At 41.3% G+C, this 21,798-nt stretch overlaps 1 protein-coding gene across 1 annotated transcript in view; it reads left to right on the plus strand.

Annotated features, from left to right (window-relative positions):
• Zfrp8 (Zinc finger protein RP-8) overlaps positions 1–21,358 on the plus strand; it is a 46,270-nt gene extending 24,912 nt beyond the window's left edge. The window contains exons 3-10 of the mRNA XM_076178275.1: positions 1,752–1,891; positions 8,101–8,224; positions 10,409–10,489; positions 10,762–10,855; positions 11,934–12,101; positions 12,757–12,854; positions 20,375–20,485; positions 21,092–21,358. Of these exons, the coding sequence (XP_076034390.1) occupies positions 1,752–1,891; positions 8,101–8,224; positions 10,409–10,489; positions 10,762–10,855; positions 11,934–12,101; positions 12,757–12,854; positions 20,375–20,485; positions 21,092–21,289 (1,014 nt within the window). The 3' untranslated portion in view covers positions 21,290–21,358. The remainder of the gene's footprint in view (positions 1–1,751; positions 1,892–8,100; positions 8,225–10,408; positions 10,490–10,761; positions 10,856–11,933; positions 12,102–12,756; positions 12,855–20,374; positions 20,486–21,091) is intronic.
• Positions 21,359–21,798: the final 440 nt, after the last annotated feature.

The raw sequence follows: 21,798 nt of genomic DNA on the forward strand, positions 1-21,798 counted from the left end.
GCAATTCATACCTATATAATTGATTAGCTTTTATTCTGAGGATGTAGAACCCTGTATAAGTACTGTAAATTAATTGTAAATTCAGATTTTTTTTGGGGGGGGGGGGCTTTGATGCAGAATAGCACACTTGTACCTAACTTAAGTGACCCTAAAACTAATGTAACCTTAATTGGTGATTATAAAAATAACTCCTTATCTGTCCCATCACCCAAAAAAACATGAATTTTTTCAATTGTGACTGAGGTTAGTATTGATTTGTGGTACTTGTATATAGATATTTGCTGACCAAGCAGGTTAGAGTGGCTCTACTTGCAATGGAGTTCAAGGTGATGGTGGTTCAAACCCTGCCACAAGCTAGTTGAATCAATGGCATGGTTCATTAAATACCACACTACAAAATCAAGCATAAGGGGCACCGTCCTGGTCTCCTGATGGGGGAGTTTGCAATGTTAAACTGATCTATAACCACTTTAAATGGGGTTCAAAATATTCAGAATGATAAATATACGTAAGAATTGTAACTTTGAGACTGACAAATATCTTTATGAATACCCTCTGCATTCCACAGAAATTTTTTATCCTACCTAAAGTTTCCTTTAGGTTCTGCTTGAATATGACTGTTATAGTTGATGGTGGAGGGGTGTAATTCAAAGACAATTTGCAACAGAAACAAAGATCTTGTTCAGATATAAATTTTCAATGACCTGTACAGCAACATCTCCCCTAAGACCTGCCAAACAGGGACTAGTTAGTTCATCAATTATTTTTACTGGATTGACTGTGATAATTTTCTATGAGGAATGCATGTCAAAGGTTTAACAAGTTTCATGCCATAACGTAAAACTGAGTCATACTAATTGAATGACCGAACTTAATCTAGCCCATATTCAGAGAATGATTTGTTGTCAATTACTTGTTTTGCACTAGAACCATAAGTGAACACAAGTTAGTTACCAGTTAGTTACTTAACAGTGGTTTTACAGGACTTTGACAAAGCTCAATGTGCATTTGGTTTTCTAACAATTGATCATGATGACAAAACATGCCAGTAGGAGATCTCAGTCCATAATGAGGTCAGATACTGAAAAATAGATAGATAAATGAACAAGTAAGTAAACAAGTAGCTAAACAGAATAATTTATGACAAGATTAGCACGTATTACAGCATTTTGCTTTATTGTATCTAACTGAATCTTAAAACTTGAACCAGTACCATATCTGTTCCTTGTCATATCTCCCTAGGATGTGACATAATGCATACCATATTCAATGAACTTGTTTATACCAGATTACCATTATATGCAAAGGAATTTCACAGTTGTGTGCCTTAGCCATACCCACACGACACTGTATTATTTCTTTCTAGAATGACTTATGGACCAACCTGGTGGCTGTTTTTGGATACCTGAGAAGTGTGGATCTACTGTAAGAGAGATCTGGGGGAGTGGATTGAATGAATGATTGTGTGGATATTATTATGTATACTAAGGAATTACTGGCATCTGACCTCCCACACCTACTCCTACCCAGAGAAAGGAACAAACCCAGCGCATACACCTATGGGCACAAAACCTATAGGTTTCTCATCCACTTAAATCAGGCACAGCAGATATTACAAATGGGTCCCACTCTCTTGCATTATGATCTCCAATGCAAAGTAGTATTCACATATGTGTGTTCTTACATCTATTTTATGTATTGTGTAAATATCAAGGGGTTCAGTAATTGTCAATTTTTTCTGTGTTTTAAAGGTTGGGGGATTTCCTGCTTGGCTGGAACTACACAATCTACCATCATCTGATGAACTTCTTTGTAAAGTGTGCAAGAAGCCCCTAGTATTTTTGTGCCAAGTATATGCTCCTTTTACTGACAAAGAACATTGCTTTCACAGGTAAGTTTGATTTTAATATTTTTTCCAGAAAGTCAATATAAGAGATGCAGAGAGAAACTAAATGATTTTGAGATAAAGTGTAGACTAAGATAAATGTTACAAGAATTGAGGAGCCATGGGTTTCCAAACTCTTGAGGCAGATTTTAATGCACAGTTTGGATAGTACTAATTTCTATAACTCCTAGGGGTGTGTCACTTATGTTTAACCCCTTCCATACGGTGCCGCACACGTAGGCGTCATGGACTTAGATCTCGGTGGCAGCAGCCAATGCCAGCCGTACGACGTGTCGTAATAATACTCGCATCATAAAATATAGTCACCGCTTATATCGATCGTTCTCTCTTCACCCGTGAATTTTGATAACCATAGAAAATGCGATTACAAAGGAATTAGAAAGAATGTCATTATGGAGGGGCGACTACAATAAATATAATCAAGACGCCGATATGGCAGCCTCGCGAATACACTCGCTCCCCATGACGCCTACGTGTGCGGCACCGTATGGAAGGGGTTAATATGGGGCCCAATGATGTATTCAGGAAAAAAAATTGTAGAATTAGCCTATTCTTAGAACTACTCTGCCTTCTGGTGGCTTTTCAGCAAAATTTTATTCAGTACATTTATACTGGAATGTGTATAAATGATACTGTGATGCAAGCAAGGTAGGGGATGGGGGTTTAGGGAGGGGTTATGTGTGAACGATATTTTGACACAGTCCAAAGGGATTTCTCCCGTTCTTTATTTTTCTGCATGAGGGGACAGAAAAGGAGGGGTTGCTGTGGATGTGCTCTGTCTTGATGCATTGCTTCTGACCCAGGGCCGAGGGTAGGATACAGGGATGACCCATCATTCATGAGGAGCTAAGATGAGAGGGAGGAAAGGGTGGTGGATGGGAGTGGGTATATGCCTTTTGACTTTGGTTATCTCCCTTGTAAGGAGGAAAAAGCACTTGGTATTTAGATAGAATAAGGAATCTTTTCTGTGTTCTTCCAGTTCTTTTTTTCCCCTAAATGGTTTTATTGTTCATTGAACTGAACCACCAGATGCAGAACAGTTAATTGAACAGGCTAATTGTTAACTCATCTTGGCTAACAACTAGGCTTTTCTTAACCCCAAAATTATATGGTATTCATAGCATAACATGTCCCACTATTCTAGGTAATGGAGTTTACATATTTTTCACCTTTTTTCAGTTTAGGTGTTTGTATATAATACACACACACACACACACACACACACACACACACGCATATATGTGTGTGTATATATACATACAAACATATATATACCAAAGGCTTTTTCCCCCTTACAAGGGAGGTAGCCTAAAAACAAAGGCATAAAAACCACTCCCATCCATTCCATCTCCAACATATTCCACTCTCATCCACCCCCTTCCCTCCCTCTTATTTTGGCACCTCCAGGATAATGGGTTATCCCTGCATCTTGCCCACTGCTCTGGGTCAGAAGCAGTGTCACAAGACACAGAACATCCACAGCAAGGCCACTTCATTAAATCAGTGACCCCCTCTTCATCCCCTCATGCAGAAAAAAGATGGGGAGAAATCCCTTTGGGGTGTGTCAATTTATTTCTCACACATACTCCCTCACCCCCCTTCCCCCACCCACTTCCCCTCATGCATCACAACATCATCCATACACAACCATTCTCTATTCACCCCTATCTTCTGTCCTCTCCCATCCTTCCCCAATAGACATTCCCCTGTTTCCCAATGCCCCTTTTACCCCATCCATCCATCTCATCTCAGGTTGCCCTCTCATGTTCACTCCTTCCACCTCTGCCGTCCACACCTCTTTTACTAGTCTTCACTCATTCTTTCCATGTGTCCAAACCATCCCAATACTCTGTCATCAACCCTATCTCCCAACTCCCTTTCCACCCCAGTTCTCCTCATCACCTCCTCATTTCTTACTCTATCCAGTCTAGTAACCCCTATCATACTTCTCAGGCACCTCATCTCAAACACATTCAAACTCTTCCTCTCTTCCTTTCTTATGTTCCATGTTTCTGCCCCATACAGTGCAGTCAGCACAATCACTCCTTCATGCAATCTCCTCTTAGCATCCATTCCCAAATGTCTATTTCTCATTACACTTTTTAATCCCCCAAGGCATTTACTCGCTTCTCTCAATCTACATTCTACCTCCACTCCTCCCTTTCCCGCCACATTCACACCCAAGTATCCAAAACTATCCACTTCCAGTCGCTCTCCCTTAATACTCACTTCCAATCTGCTGCCACTTTCTCCCTTTGTACATCTCATCACCTTATTTTTAACCATATTTATTTTCAACTTCCTTCTTTCACACACCTTCCCGAAGTCTGTCCTCAGTCCCTCCTCTGATCCTGCTACAAGCACAGTGTCATTAGCAAACAACAACTGGCTTATCTCCCACTTTTCTCTGTTTTCTTTAATCATCTCCAATCCCTGACCCACTACCCTTGCATTTACCTCTCGCACCTCCCCATCCATGTATAGATTGAACAGCCAAGGCGACATAACACATCCCTGACAAAGTCCCACCTTTACCTCAAACCACTCGCTCTCTCCATTTCTAATCCTAACACACACTCTACTATTCTCATAAAAACTCTTGACTCCTCTTAAAAGCTTTCCTCCTGTCCCATATATTTGCAATACCTCCCACAGTGTCTTCCTGTCTACCCTGTCATCAGCCTTTTCCGAATACATAAAAGCCCAATGAACATCCTTACCTTTTCCCAAACTTTCTCACATATCTGTCTTACCACAAAAATTTGATCTATGCAACCCTTAATTATCCTAAACTCACACTGTTACTCACCAATTACTTCCTCTGTTCCTCTCCTAATCCTCTCAGTCAAGACCCTCCCATAAGCCTTCCCAACTACACTTAACAAGCTAATCCCTCTGAAACTACTACATTCACATTTGTCATCTTTTCCCTTGTAAAGTGGAACTATACAGGCACTCCTCCAGCACTCTAACCTCTCTTAAACAAACATTAAATAACCTCACCAGCCAGTCTACCATCACTGTACCTCCTTTTTTCAGGCATTCTGCATGACATCCATCCAACCCAGGTGCCTTACCTGCTCTCATCATCTTAACAACTGCCTTTACTTCATCTTTCCTTATTTTCCTCCATTTTCCTCACTCATCATGGTCATTTTCTTTGCACTTCCCACTGTAACTACCTTTCCCTCCCTATCCTTGTTCACATTTAGCATCTCCCTAAGATACTTTGCCCATTTTCCTCTTACTGCCTTCTCTTCCATTATCATCTCTCCATCTGCACTTTTTACCTTTTCTTATCTACTATACCTCTTCCTCTCTTAATTTCTTTCCAAAAAATCTTTTTATTACTCTCAAAATTTTCTGTCATACTCTTACCCCATTTCTCATCTCCTCTCCTCTTTGCCTCCTTTATCTTATGCTTTACTTCTCTTTTCTTTGTACCTCTTATGATTCTCTTGTCCTATTTTGTATCCAATTTGTGAAAACTTGCTTCTCTTTTACAACCTTCTTCGCTTCCTCATCCCACCACTCACTACCCTTCCTTCTATTTTCTCCCATCCTCCTTGTTTCGCACACCATCTTTGCAAACCTTGTGACTCCCTCCTTGAACCTTCTCCATTCCTCCATTCCTAGTTCTGCTCTATCCTTCACTCCCGCCCACTCCTCTCTCAGCTTCTTGTACTCCTTCTCCTTCTCATTTAAGCAGTTCATTCTAAGCATCTCCCTACCTTTTGTCCTCTTTCTCCATCTGTCCTTGACTCTCATCTTACCTTCCACCAAAACAGGATCTGATATTCCCCCACTGTCTCCCCTTAGAACATGTACATCCTTAACTCTTCCTACTATACTCCTGGTTACCACTATATAGTCCATTAATGCTCTACCACTCTTCCATCCACCACCCTCTCCCATGTGTACTTATGCTTGACATCAACTCTCTAGACACATCACTACCATCAATTCTCCATTAAAAAATTTTCCTGGAACTCCACACTTTCCAACCACTCTGTCTATTGGTTCATTTCCTACCCTAGCATTAAGGTCTCCCAATACCACTACATTGACATTTCTCCCTAATCCCTCTATGCACTCATTTAAATCCATCCAAAAAGCCTCCCTTTCCTCTACACTCTTTTCACTACCAGGCCCATATGCATTTACAAAAACCCATCTTTTCCCTCCCAGTTTCACCTTCATCCACATTAACCTTGAAGAAACCTACTTCCACTCCACTACACGCTTACCTATCTCTTCACTTATTAGTATTGCCACCCCTTCTTCTCTCTTCACTTATTAGTATAGCCACCCCTTCTCTCTTCACTCCTGAGAACCTCCCAACTACATTCCCAAACTCACACTTGCCCCTCCCTTTCAACTTAGTTTCACTTAATGCCAATACATCCATCTTTCTTCTCACAAACATACTGCCTATCTCTTCCCTTTTACTCTCATCTGTACCACATCCACTCACATTAAAAGACCCAAACCTTAGGGTACTGGTTAGAAAACTCCTAGATCCTCTTATGCCTTTACTTTTTTTTAAGGAATGTTCTCTTTGGGGCTACAGGGATGAGGATGCCTAGTCCTATCCCTGTCCCATTTTTTGCCGCCTCGTACGACTCAAGTGGGAAAACTTGGTGGTAGTATTCTTTTCCCCCACCACAGGGTTAGGAGAAAAAAGGAAATTAATATTCAGAGAAATGGTACAGGACTGTAACAAGGGTTGGGAAACAGCATAATGGAGGGACAGCCACAGTATAATAGAATATCATCATTTCCATATGAACAGAGATTTCCTCTATCACAGACAAAATTATGTGTGGCTCTAGTATGTAGGGGTGCCCCATATAGACCCTAAAGTAACAGCTGCATGCTACTTAGCTACAATAACATGCAGCCAAGGTATTATATACATATATATATATGTGTGTGTGTATGTATATATATATATATATTATATATATATATATATATATATATATATATATATATATATATATATATATATATACACACACACACATATATATACATGCATATATCAAAGGCTTTTTCCCCCTTACAAGGGAGGTAGCAAAAAAACAAAAGCATAAAATCCACTCCCACTCATTCCATCCCTACATACTCCACTCCCATTCACCCCCCTCTTTCCCTCTTATCTTGGCTCTTCCTGGATGATGGGTCATCCCTGCATCTCACCCACCGCCCAGGGTCAGTGTTTGTACCAAATAATACCATAGGTCTTGGTTTACAATTGATAGATTTACTTGAGGTTATTCATACACATGTAGGGCTGATGAAAGAATATTGGGATAGTTTTGATAGATGGAAAGAATGAGTGAAGAGAAAATTAGTAAAAGAGGTGTGAAAGGCAGAGGTGGAGGGAGTGAACTTAAGGGGATAACTAAGGATGAGATGGATGAATAGGGTGAAAAGGGTGTTGAGCAAGGAAAGGAGAAATCAGGAGATAGAGGAGAGTGGAGAATGGGTGTGTATAGATGATACTGTGATGCAAGAAAGGGAGGGGCTGGGGGATGGAGAGAGTAGGGAGTGGTTGTGTATGAATGATATTTTAATACAACCTGAAGTGATTTCTCCCCATCTTTTTTCTGCATGATGGGATACAGAGGGTGGGTCACTGATTAAGTGAAACAGCCTAGCTTTGGATGTGCTGTGTCTTGCTCCATTGCTTTGGACCCCAGGCAGTGGGTGGGATACAGGGATGACCCTTCATCCATGAGGAGCTAAGATGAGAGGGAGGAAAGGGTGGTGGAATGGATGAGAGTGAGTACTTGCCTTTTGACTTGGCTACCTCCCTTGTAAAGGGGGGGCCCTTGGCATACAGATAGACATACACACTTATACCAAAAGAATTTTTCCCCCTTAGAAGGTGGTCAAATTGAAGTATACACAGAAGGTGGTCAAATTGAAATATACACTCTCCAGTTACAGTTATATTCACCCAGTATCCATCTGTTAGGGAAAGCTATATTATACATAGTGTTTAACAGAGTGCACAAGAGCCTTGAACTAGAATTAGGGCATAATTTGGTTATATTATGATTTTTTTTATTGATTTATTTTTTATTGATTTATTTTATTTATTTATTGATTTATTTTATTTATTTATTTTTTTCATTTATTTGTTTATTTTTATTACATTTAACAAAGCAAGGCATATCTTATTCCAGAACAATGTTTGTCTTCGTGTGCCGAGATGGGAGTTGTTCAAAAGAAAATGATTGTTCCAACATCAAAGTGTTTAGATCTCAGTTATCTCGTGATAATAACAGTTATCCTTTTGAGGCACCTAAGGTAAGAATAGACGGAATAAGGTTAACATTAATTTGCCCCCATTGATAATTTTTCTTAAAAGTGGAAAGATAACAGGCAGCTAGATTTTAGTCATTAGCATTGGTGGTCATAATATGTAGATCTATATTTATTTGTTTATATTTATTATATACATACATACATATATATATATATATATATAATTTTTTTTTTTTTTTTTTTTTTTTTTTTTTTTTTTTTTTTGAGGGATGGAAAGGGAGTTGGGAGATAGGGTTGATGAGTATTGGGATGGTTTGGACACATGGAAAGAATGAATGAAGAAAGATTAGTAAAAGAGGTGTGGAAGGAGTGAACATGAGGGGGTGACCTAGGATGAGATGGATGGATGGGGTAAAAGGGGCATTGGGAATGAGGGGAATGTCTGTTGAGGAAGGATGGGAGAGGACAGAAGATAGGGGTGAATGGGGAATGGTTGTGTATGGATGATGGTGTTGTGCATGAGGGGGAGTGGATGGGGGGTTGAGGGAGTATGTGTGAAAAATAAATTGATGCAGCCTGAAGGGATTTCTCCCCATCCTCTCCTTTTCTGCATGAGGGGACAGAGAGGTGGAGTCGCCAATTTAATGAAGTGGCCTTGCTGTGGATGTGCTGTGTCTTGCGACACTGCTAACGACCCAAGGCAGTGGGCGAGATGCAGGGATGACCTGTCATCCAGGTGCCAAGATAAGTGGGAAGGAAGGGGGTGGATGGGAGTGGAGTATGTTGGGGATGGAATTGGTGGAAGTGGATTATGCCTTTGTTTTTTAGCTACCTCTCTTGTAAGGGGGAAAAAGCCTTTGGTGTATGTATTATTATTATGGGGTTACTAAGCTGGATAGAGTGAGAAATGAGGAAGTGGAAAAGGAGTTGGGAGATAGGGTTGATGAAAGAATATTGGGATGGTTTGGACACATGGAAAAAACAAGTGAAGAAAGATTAGTAAAAGAATTGTGGAAGGTAGAGGCATAATTCCACTCCCACCCCTCCTGTACACTCCGTACAGGAGGGGTGGGAGTGGAATTATGCCTTTTTGAGTTTTGGCCACCTCCCTTGTAAGGGGGAAAACGCCCTTGTTATAAATATGTATGTGTTATTATTGTTCAGAAAGTAATCATAGCAATGCAAATGCAAAGAAAGGATTGTATGAAGTAGTAATTGTACCAATTACACTTTATGGAGAGATAGAATATAAAAGTGGTAGAGGTGAAGAGATTGAATGTTTTGAAGGTTATGTTTGAGACCTGATAGGTGTTACAAGAATGAATAGAGGGAGAAATTTGAAGGTGAGGCAGAGGACAGGGGTGGGGAAGGATCTGTTGTATAGGGTAGACCAGAGACTGCTGAGATAGTTTGAGTATATGGAAAGAATGAATTTCAAAAGCCTTGCAAAGAAAGAGTGGAAAGCCAAAATGGAGGGAGTGAGCCTGAGAAGAAGACCAAGAATAAGGTGGACAGATGGGGTGAAGGGGTTCTTTGGATGCACAAGGAATGTCTCTTGAGAAGGGGGGAAAAGGTGCAAAAGAAAGGAGTGAATAGAGGGAGATGAAAGGATGATGCAGCCTGAAGGGATGTTGTCCTCATTTGCTTTGTAATTTATTTTCAGTAGACCCAGGTAGTGGGCAAGGAACAAGGATGACCCCTCAACCATGAGAAGCTAAGATAAGAGGAAAACAAGGGTGGTGGGTGGGAGTGGGTGCATGCCTTTGACTTGGCTACCTCCCTTGTAAGGTGGAAGAAACCCTTGGTATATAGATATATATGAAGATAGGAGGTGGGTTGCAACATGAAGTGCTTGGGTAAACTTGCCATTGGGACTTACTTTGGAAGAGCTGTGCCATGCTCCATTGATTTAGACCCAAGCAGTGCAATGGGGGATAGGGAAGAATTGTTTCAGAAGTGCTGGAATGGGAGGGGTGGTTGAATGGGCTCTGATTGTAATAATATTGTGGTGTACTTTGACTCAGCCACCCCTCTTATATGGAGATAAAGGTCTTAGGTGTGTTCCATCCAACTGTTGATGTAATGAATACCATTATTATGACCACGGTATGATGTGGCTGTTAATCTGATCCTATACTATTGCCAAGCAAGTATTGTGTTTACAGTTCTATATATATTGCTACAGGATTTAGCAGTTATGCTTACATTCTTTTGATACAATTACAGGAGGAAGAAAGTGGATGTGAGAGTCCAGGAGCAGCAGATTTTCACAACTTGTGTCGCATTTGTGGAGCATTAGGGCCCAAGGTTAGACCATAATTTATAATGATCCGTGTCTGATTTTTACATCACCACAGTTATATGTGATCATATTAAAGAACTTTTCATACTGCAGAAATTCATTATTGCATTGTTAGTAATCTTGTAATTTCATCAGTCAGTCTGTTGCCTACAACAGCCTTGTAGTTTCATTATCAAGTATAACAGTACAAGTTTACTTTATTATGTATTTATTATTTAGTGGTGCATTTACTAAGCATCTGTACTAAGGTTGATGTGTTAATACATATTTTAACTAGGTTTGTGGAGGTTGCAAGAAAGCTTGGTATTGCTCCAGGGAACACCAGGCCATTGACTGGAGAGGAGGGCATAAGAAAGAATGCAAGGAATCAGGTAATATTCAAGAAAAGTTATATTTATCTGTCTATCTATATGCCAATGGCTTTTTCCTCCTTTTAATGGAGGTAGTCAACTCAGAAGGCACATACCCACTCCCGGCCATTTCACTCCCATCCACACTTTCCTCCCTCTCATCTTAGGTCCTTGTGGATGAAGGGTCATCCCTGTCTCCCACCCACTGCCCTAGGTCAGAAGCAATGCAGGAAGACACAGTACATTCACAGCAAGGCCACTTCACTTAATCAGCGACACCCTCTCTCTCTCTCTCTCTCTCTCTCTCTCTCTCTCTCTCTCTCTCTCTCTCTCTCTCTCTCTCTCTCTCTCTCTCTCTCTCTCTCTCTCTCTCTCTCTCTCTCTCTCTCTCTCTCTCTCTCTCTCTCTCTCTCTCTCTCTCTCTCTCTCTCTCTCTCTCTCTCTCTCTCTCTCTCTCTTCTCTCTCTCTCTTCTCTCTCTCTCTCTCTCCTCTCTCTCTCTCTCTCTCTCTCTCTCTCTCTCTCTCTCTCTCTCTCTCTCTCTCTCTCTCTCTCTCTCTCTCTCTCTCTCTCTCTCTCTCTCTCTCCATCCTCTCATGTGGAAAATAGAGAAAACACGGAGAAATCCCTTTGGGCTGCATCAGAATATCTTTCATGGAGAACCACCTCCCACCCTATCCCCTGACCCCTCCCTTCCTTCCATCATATTATTATCTATACACAGCCATTCTCTGCTCACCCCTATCTCCTGTGTTCTCCCTTCCTTGCTCAACAGATATTCCCCTCTTGCTCAAAGGCCTTATCACCCTATTCATCCATCTCATTCTCAGTTGTCCCCTCAATTTCCTCCATCCACCTCAAGAAATGTTATATATAAACTTTAAACTAGAAAAAGAGGATTTGGATGGTTTCATTTCACTACTGATTCACAGATCTGTCATCAATGGTATTAAGGATTTTTTGCTATAGATATCTTTATTTTAAAATTGCTTTGTCTTTTTATGGAAGTACCCATTGTGTAGAAAAATTATGCTTTAAATTTTGGTTAGATGACTTGGAGCTATGTTTTGAAATGTTTTCACAAGTCTTGGAATTTCCAGATACTGTCCAGAATTTCACGGCGAAGGAAGGTTCTTTCCTTTTCCCAGAATTTGAGATTGAAATGGAACCTGAAGAACTTGAGAATGAACCAAATCCATCTGAAGAACAAATTATGAAAGATTACGAAGACCTTCTTCGAACTGGTAATGCCAATAATTCATCATATGGTGAGTTTTTGGACAATGAAGCTTTATAAGCATGCTGAACAACATGGAATAGGGGATGGAGAATTCTCTTAGAATATTTTGTGGAATGTTAGTAACAAAAAAATGAAGATAATAATTATAATCAAAACATACATAATTCCTTATAAGAAACTATTTTGTGTGATGGTTACATCTAGGGCAGTTTGTTTCTGTGGCAAGGCCTATTCTGTGATGGTATTGTCTTAGTACTGGGTGGTGACCTGAATACAGTTGTGCAAGTGTGGTTCTTGATCCCTTGGGGGGAGATGTTTCATGGGGCTAATGACTGGAGGAGTTTTTTAGAGAGGGTACTAGGGTGATCAATCTTGAGTGCCTGCTTTGTTATTTGAGTGTGAATGTGTCTTTATATGGATGTGTTGTGTGGTGTAGGGGTTATAGATGTATGAGTATTATGCTACTGGTGCTGTGTTTTTTGTTGTTGCTGTATCTCTTGTTTCTTCACTAAATGGTGCTCACTTATCTCTCCCTCTATTTGTTTCAATTTTCTCAAGTGTTCACATTTCATCTTTTATCCGTACTCATATTTTACTGTTCTCTGGAATATTTTTTTTACTTATAGTTTTTCAGAATTAACTGGACCTAAATAGCTAATTAACATTTATCATCCATCTTTCAGATCCAGAGGATGAGGCTGACCTTATAAAAATGGCAACAAAAGAAACTGACAAGCAATTTAGGAAATTTAGGACAAGAATTAATCAGTACCCAGATCAGGTAATGCTGTATAAATATAAATAGGAACATCATGATTCTTCTCACTAGTACTAGTCAGATTTTATAGTTGAATGAAGGTACTCTAATTATAAAAAATGAAATGAGTTATTACTACTGGTAACAAGGTTTTAAGATCTCATTTAGGTCTAACATCAAGTCTCAACCCATATTCTAGTTAAACTTATATAAACATTTTCTCAATCTGTATACCAAAAGCATTTTCTCCATATAAGGGAAGTAGCCAAGTCAAAGGCATGTATCTACTCCCACCCATTTCACTCTCATCCACCACCCTTTTCTTCGTCTCATATTAGCTCCTCATGGATGATGGATTATCCCCATGTCCTGCCCACTGCCCTGGGGCAGAAGCAATGTAGCAAGACACACTACATCTACAGCAAGGCCTGCTTAGTTGGTGACACCCACATTCCATCCCCTCATGCAGAAAAAAAGAAGACTGGGAGAACTTTTCTGGGGATGTGATAAAATTGTTCCTTCAATTTTCACTGGAAACCCACAGCCCTAAAGTAGCTGGCAGTAGTCCTCAGGCCCTCCCAGATCTTTGTGAGAAGAGACTTTGAACTGTTATCTTTTATGTTAGTGTGGGAGAGTTTCTATAATACCATCGTATACAAGCTAGTTGTCAGCTCTCCTAAAGTGAAAAGGTGGATGAAATACAGTTTATAGAGAAAGATCTTGAGCCTAGTCTGCCTCCAAGTGGAGGTGAGAGGGTTGATGTTTTATTAAAGATAGGCAACAGGGAGATGAGTCGTCATTTCTTAGACTGGCTGAGCAGTCCCATCTCCCTGAGGAATACCACGGCTAGAATGGGGTTTTCTCATAGATCCTTTATAGAGTGCATATTGTGTTGTTGGCATGCATGATTGTGTATAATGCAGTCTTCCAAAATATGGTATGAGGTGAAGTGTTACATCCTGGGTAGTTATCTGCAATGCAGTCATCTGGCCTTTTCTGGTAGCTTAAGGGCTGGATGGTGGGGTATGGTCAGGTGGACCCTATCTTTTCGGGGGAGAGGGGATTCAGAGGCATGGATACCAGGGGGTCTGGCATGCAGCATTGTATCATTTTTTAGTTTGTTGATGGAGCAGTGAGTGATATGAGTATGGATATGCTTCTGGAGGTTGGTGTCTGATGGTTGTGGAGGAAGAGAAGAGAGTATTTGTGTGTGATATAGGTACTTGGGTGTTGTTTTGATGTTTCTTGGCATGTGTGGGTGTTCTGCTATGTAGTTAAGTGAGTGTGCTATGTTTTTGGGGGCTGCAGCAAGTGTTAGTGTGATTTTCATGTCAAGGTGAATTTGAGGACTTTGTTTCATGTTGTAAATGATCTGTAGGTGTTGTATTAGTGCAACCTTGGGTTTGTTTTGCATGGTCTATGTAGTGTTGTGTGTCTTAGTAAGATTAGGGGCCCATGCATGGCTTGCATAATTCATCACAAGGTATGCATTGTTTGTATACTGTAGTATTAGTTTCTTTGTTTTATCCAAATGTTGTTCCTATTAAGTCTAGATGTGCATTTATTCCTTATGTTTGTGATGTGTTGTTTGAATGACATGGATGCATTGTATGTTATGCCAAGAATCTTGGGTGTATGTTTGTATGGTATGAGAATGTTCTTGAAATAGAGGCATGGTATGTATTTGTGTTTCGCTCTCCAATTGATGAGAAGTGTGGCTGTAGATATGGTTGGGGCTGTTTTGAGTCTATTTGTTTCTGGTGTGTGATGATGGGCCATTATATGACACAGGCATTTCTACTTGTCAAGTAATTGGCCAGCCATCTTTTGGTATTATTGTGTATGGTTTTGTTATATATTTTGTTTGTGAGATTGTGATGGGGGTTGGCATCAGAAGCTTCACTATTGTCCAGTGTTATGAGAAGTGTTCTGTGTGGAGGCTTCATAATTGATGCCATAAATAATTCTTTGCATGAGGTTTATCAGAATTGATGCCATAAAAAATTCTTTGTATGAGGTTTATCAGAAGAGTGTTTTTGGAGTGTAGTGGTCTAAAACCGTATTGTGATTTAGGAAGGGGGTTATGTGGTGTGACAGATTGTAGTATGAGGCATTCCCTGACTTTGGAGGGGTTGCATAGAAGTGTGATTGGGCAGTGTGATAACTGTTGGGTCTTTGTTAGGTTTGGAAATGGTGATGATTTTCCCATGTTTCCAGATGTTGGATATAGTGTTGTGTGAATAGCTATAGTTTGCAGTGTTGACGAGTGCATGTATGCCATGTGGTCCAAAGTGTGTTAGGTGGATGTTACTTATGTTGTTAGGGCTACAGGTGGATAAGTGCTTGAGGTTATGGATTATATGTTGCGTCTGGCTGACTATGAAGGGTGTGTAGTCTGGGTCTGTGGGGAAGTCTTTCTTACATCGAATGATATATTGGTTGCCAGGGTGAAGAGTGAGATGGCTTGTCTGTGCAAAATGATTTGTGAGTGTGTTTACTTGTCTGTTTGAGGGTAAGTTGACTGTTGTGGTTATTGATGTGTGAGAGCAAGTTGTGTTACTGTTGGATAGTGTAATGCTGTTGAGTGTCTTGTACAGTTTTCTGGTGCTTGTTTCATGATTAAATGTGTTGACAAGTGTTTGCCAAGTTTGTGTTTTTTGTTCATGTATTTTGTTGTTGATCTCAGTGTTTAATGTTTGTATTTGGCCTGCTGTGCTCTGAAGGATAGGTATGGGGTACTGTGTTTAAATGTATTGCATTGCCTGATGAGGCCTTTGATTTTTGGTGTGAAGTTTGGGTTGTGTGATTTTCTGTTTCTTCTGGGGATGTATTTCTTGTGTGCATTTTGTATGATTGCATTGAAAGTGTGCACACCAGCATCTATGTCTATGATTGGTGCACTGTTTTATGTCTCAAATTGTTGTTCTGTCTCTTCAGTGAAAGATTCCCAGTTTGCTCTCTTGTAATTGGTGCATGTGCGTCTGTGGCCAACTGGGGTGTATCGTGTTTTGGTGGTGGTGGTGATTGGAAGGTGGTCGGATCTGAGGGCTCTTATCACTTTCCAAGAAGTTGTTGGGGTTAGGTATGGGGGAACAGGTGATGTCAGGAGGGGGGGAGTGTAGAGGGATGAATGAGGGATATGTGTGTGATTATGGGTGTTGTTCATGATGTTCAGTGGGTCAAGTTGTGGCTGCAGATCAAACCCTCTGTCCATGTCAGGATTGTTGACATACCATGCTGATGACTGGCATGGAAGTCACTACCCAGGATAAGGCTGAGGATGGTAGTAAATTGGTTAAGGTTAGGTCTAAAGTTGTTTGGAATTGTGGGGGATGATTAAGGGGGATGTATATGTACATGTTGACTATTGTAATTGTGGATTTGTTACCTGTTTGGATTTGGATTGATTGAGTTTCAGTGGTGTTGTCTGTGGTAGGGAGGATTTTGGTGGTGGCACTTGTATCCACAAAGAAGATGGACTGGTGGATCAGGGTGATGAGTCCACCGCCATTGCTGTCAGTCCGGTTGTGTCTGATGGTAGTGAAATAATGAAATGTGTATATGTATATATATATATAAATATACATTATAATGTTTGTTTAAGAGAGGGTAGAGTGCCTGTATATGTTCTGCTTTACAAGAGAAAGGGGACAAGTGTGAGTGTAGTAGTTTCAGAGGGATCACCTTGTTTAGTGTAGTTGGGAAGGCTTATGGGAGGGTCTTGATTGAGAAGATTAGGAGAGGAACAGAAGGAGTAACTGGTGAGGAACAATGTGGTTTTAGGACAGGTAGAGGTTGTATAGATCAGATTTTTGCAGTAAGACAGATATGTGAGAAAGCTATAGATGTTTTTGGGGCTTTTATGGATTTGGAAAAGGCTTACGACAGGATAGACAGGAAGGCACTGTGGGAGGCACTGCAGATATATGGGATAGGAGGAAAGCTGTTAAGAGCAGTCAAGAGTTTTTACGAGAGTAGTAGAGTTTGTGTTAGGATTAGAATTGAAGAGAGTGAATGGTTTGAGGTAAAATGGGACTTCGTTAGGGCTGTGTTATGTCGCCCTGGCTGTTCAATCTATACATGGATGGGCTGGTGCGAGAGGTGAATGCAAGGGTGGTGGGTCAGGGGTTGGTGATGGTTAAAGAAAATGGAGAAAAGTGGAAGATAAGCCAGTTGTTGTTTGCTGATGACACTGCTCTTGTAGCAGGATCAGAGGAGGGATTGAGGAAGTTAGTGACAGAGTTTGAGAAGGTGTGTGAAAGAAGGAAGCTGAAGATAAATGTGGGCAAAAGTAAGGTGATGAGATGTAGAAGGGGAGAGAGTGACAGCAGGCTGGAAGTGAGCATTAATGGAGAGAGACTGGAGGAAGTGGATAGTTTTAGATACTTGGGTGCAAATGTGGCAGGAAAGGGAGGAGTGGGGTTGGAGGTAGAATGTAAATTGAGGAAAACTAGTAAATGCCTTGTTGGATTAAAAAGTGTAATAGAAATAGACATCTGGGAATGGATGCTAAGAGGAGGTTATATGAAGGAATGATTGTGCTGACAGCAATGTACAGGGCAGAAACATGGAACATAAGAGAGGAAGAGAGAAGGAGTTTGAATGTGTTTGAGATGAAATGGTTGAGAAGTATGATAGGGGTTACTAGGCTAGTTAGAGTGAGAAATGAGGAGGTGAGGAGGAAAACAGGGGTGGAAAGGGGGTTGGGAGAGGGTTGATGAAGGAATATTAGGATGGTTTTGACACATAGAAAGAATGAGTGAAGAAAGATTAGTAAAAGAGGTGTGGAAGGCAGAGGTGGAAGGAGTGAATATGAGGGGGCGTCCTAGGATGAGATGGATGAATGGGGTATAAGGGGCATTACAAAAGAGAGGAATGCCTGTTGAGGAAGGACAGGAGAGGAGAGAAGATAGGGGTGAATGGAGAAGGGTTGTGTATGGATGATGCTGTGATGCATGAGGGGGAGTGGGTGGGGGATGGGGGGTGAGGAAGTATGTATGAGAAATAATTTGACGCAGCCCGAAGGGATTTCTCCCCGTCTTTTCCTTTTCTGCATGAGGGGATAGAGAGGGGGGAGTCGCCAAATTAATGAAGCGGCCTTGCTGTGGATGTGCTGTGTCTTGCAACACTGCTTCTGACCCAGGGCAGTGGACAGGATGCAGGGATGACTCATCATCCAGGAGGTGCCAAGATGAGAGGGAGGGAGAGGAGTGGAATATGTAGGGGATGGAATGGGTGGAAGTGGTTTCTATGCCTTTTTCTTTTTGGCTAACCCCCCCCCCCCCCCCGTGTAAGGGAAAAAAGCCTTTGATGTATGTATGTACGAGTACATATACCAAAGGCTTTCCCCTTTACAAGGGAGGTAGCAAAAAAAAAAAAAAAAAAAAAAAAGAATAAAATCCATTCCCACCCATTCCATCTACACATACCGGTACTCCACTCCCATCCACTCCCCTCCCTCCCTCTTATCTTGGTTCTTCCTGGATGATGGGTAATCCCTGCATCTCGCCCACTGCCCTGGTTCTGATGCAGTGTTGCAAGAGAGGTCATTCACAGCAAGGCTGCTTTATTAAATCAGTGGCCACCCCTCATGCAGAAATGAAGAAGATTGGGAGAAATCCCTCCGGGCTGCATCAATTTATTTTTTACTCGTACTCCCTCACCCCCCATCCCCAACCCACTCCCCCTCATGCATCACAGCATCATCCATACACAATCATTCTCCATCCCTATCATCTGTCCTCTCCTGTCCTTCCTCAACAGATATTCCCCTCTTTCCCAATGCCCCTTTTATCCCATCCATCCAACCTTGGTCACACCCTCACGTTCACTCCTTCCACCTCTGCCTTCCACAACTTGTTTACTAATCTTTCTTTACTCATTCTTTCCATGTGTCCAAACCATCCCAATACTCTTTCAACAACACTCTCCCAACTCCCTTTCCACCCCTGTTTTCCTCCTCACCACCTTGTTTCTCACTCTATCCAGCCTAGTAGCCCCTGTCATACTTCTCAGGCACCTCATGTCAAACACATTCAGACTCCTCTCTTATGTTCCATGTTTCTGCCCCATACAATCTCCTCGTAGCATCCATTCCCAAATGTCTATTTCTCTTTACACTTTTTAATCCTCCAAGGCATTTACTTTCTTCTCACAATCTACATTCTACCTTCACTTCCACTCCTCCCCTTCCTCCCACATTTGCACCTAAGTATCTAAAACTATCCACTTTCTCCAGTCTCTCCCTTAATACTCACTTCTAGTCTGCTGCCACCTTCTCCCCTTGTACATCTCATCACCTTACTTTTACCCATATATATATAAATATATATATATATAATTTTTTTTTTTTTTTTGGGGGGGGGGAGGTTGTCATAGCTTTGTTTTTTGTATGATGGCACTGTGTATGTTATGTTTTTTCAGGATTTTTTTTTTTTTTTTTTTTTTGTGTGTGTGTGTGTGTGTGTGTGTGTGTGTGTGTGTGTGTGTGTGTGTGTGTGTGTGCCATCAGTGTGATGTAAGATGTTGATGTGTGTTCTCTATGTGTAGTAGGTTACTGTATGTGTTTGGGGTACTGGTGGCGGAAGATTAGGATTAGGCAATGGCAAGGTAGGGTAGGCTGGGAGTGGGATGGTGGGAGTAAAATCATGGTTGGGCAAATAGAACAAGCCCAGGTGTTTTATATTCTTTTATGTCAGCAAATGTTATGCAAGTGAGGTTGATCCAGTTTTTGTATGAGTTGCACTGAACTGAGCCCTTTGTCTGTTATGGAGGGAGAGCATGTTAGAAATGTGTATTTTGTGGTGGGTTCAGGATTGCTTTCTACATCTCCAGCTAATAGAAGGAGAAGAGGGATGATCACCAGAGAATCACCCTTCAGTGCGGAAAAAGTGTGAAGGTGCATTGTTGTAAAAAGGGTTGTGGTACTTGCCTGAGTAACCAAAGCTGCTACCAAGGATTGGTGCCACCTGCATAAGAGCCAGTGGCAAGGGTGTGCTGTGATTGTTTGGCCCCAACTTTTGGGGTTGGGGATGGTCCCATGATGCAGATGCTGCCTCACCAGGACCTGGGAGATTAATTTCTCTGACATCTGTGCTACAGGACCATGACTTGCAGATACCTGTCATCGGTATACCCATGTTTTTTGAGAGCGTGAGAAATTTTATGAGATACTTCAGTATTATAGTAAAGTTCAGATTAGAAAAGTGTTTAATGTATTCTTCATTTCTAATTCTATTCTTCTCTGCTATGTAAAATTTTAAGTGAATGAAGAGGAGCATTGTCATATAAGTTGTGGGTGTATACCAGCTCTGGCTGTCAGGTCCTGCTATGAAAGTGATGTGTCTCACTGTGTTGCTTCAACCTGTGCAGTGTAGCAGGAGACGGGGATGACTTTCCATGCATGAGATGCTGAGATGGGAGAGGTGTTTAATGGGTTTTAATGTGTATGTATGGGTGCTTTGATTTGGGCACCTTTCTTGTAAGGGGAAATGGGTCTTTGATATGTATAGATATATAGATTTTTATGTAAAATTTCTCCTCAGATTATTCGTTATGATCGTGGCGGAGAACCTTTGTGGGTTTCTTCGGACAACAAACCCAAGGACATCCCTCAATGCCCCCTCTGTGGTGAACAAAAGCAGTTTGAATTCCAAGTAAGTACTACTGTAAACGGGATGAGATGGATGGATGGGGTAAAAGGGGCATTGGGAAAAAGGGAAATGTCTGTTGAGGAAGGACAGGACAGGACAGAAGATAGGGGTGAATGGAGAATGGTTGTGTATGGATGATCCTGTGATACATGAGGGAGAGTGGGTGTGAATGATATTTTGATGCAGCCTGAAGGGATTTCTCCCCATCTCTTTTTCTGCATGAGGGAACGGAGAGGGGGGGTCACCGATTAAATGAAGTGGCCTTGCTATGGATGTGCTGTGTCATGCTGCATTGCTTCTGACCCAGGGTAGTGGGCGAGATGCAGGGATGACCCATCATCTTTGAGGAGCTAAGAAAATAGGGAGGGAGATGGGTGAATAGGAGTGGAGTATGTGGAGATGAAATGGGTGAGAGTGGATTTATGCCTTTGCCTCTGGCTACATCCTTTGTAAGGGAGAAAAAGCCTTTGGTATATGTATGTATGAAGTGTGAATTGATGCTTTGGCACTGCCATGGCCCTTACAAGGGAGGAAAACAATTGGTATATGCTTATATACCACATTTGATTAAAAGTGCTGTAGCCTTTATGATGTCTATGCTTATTGCAGATAATGCCCCAACTCTTGGTACATCTGAAGGCTGACAGTACAGGCCGGAGTATAGACTGGGGAACTGTGCTTGTGTATTCGTGCAGCCAGAGCTGTCAGCAAGACAAAGGCTATGTAGAAGAAAGTGTCTACAAACAAGACTACACTCCTGTGACTGATGTCATGAATAGTCCTAGTTATGTAAAGCGTTTTAAATGATTTATTGTTATTAACATTTTAGATATGAAATACTTTGCTATTAAATAAAAAGTTTTAGCACAATTCAAAGATGAGTTTTTTTTATGACATACATATACCAAAAGCTTTTTTTCCCATACAAGGGAAGTAACCAAAAAACAAAGGCATAGAAACCACTCCCATCCATTCCATCCCCTATATACCCACTCCCCTCTACCCTCTTCCCTCCCTCTTATCTTGGCACCTCCTAGATGACAGGTCATCCCCACATCTTGTCCACTGCCCTGGGTCAGAAGCAGTGCTGCAGGACACAGCACATCCACAGCAAGCCCGCTTCATTAAATCGGTGACCCCACCCCTCTCCGTCCCCTCATGCAGAAAAGGAAAAGACTGAGAGAAATCCCTTCAGGCTGAGTCAATTTATTTCTCATACTCTCATACAGCCCCCATCCCCCACCCACTCCCCCTCATGATCATAGCATCATCCATACACAAGTAGATAATAACTGAAAAGACAATTGATTTACACT

The sequence above is a fragment of the Oratosquilla oratoria genome, chromosome 41 (genome assembly GCF_046742065.1).
Source record: "Oratosquilla oratoria isolate Oo_2021 chromosome 41, ASM4674206v1, whole genome shotgun sequence".
NCBI lineage: Eukaryota > Metazoa > Arthropoda > Malacostraca > Stomatopoda > Squillidae > Oratosquilla > Oratosquilla oratoria.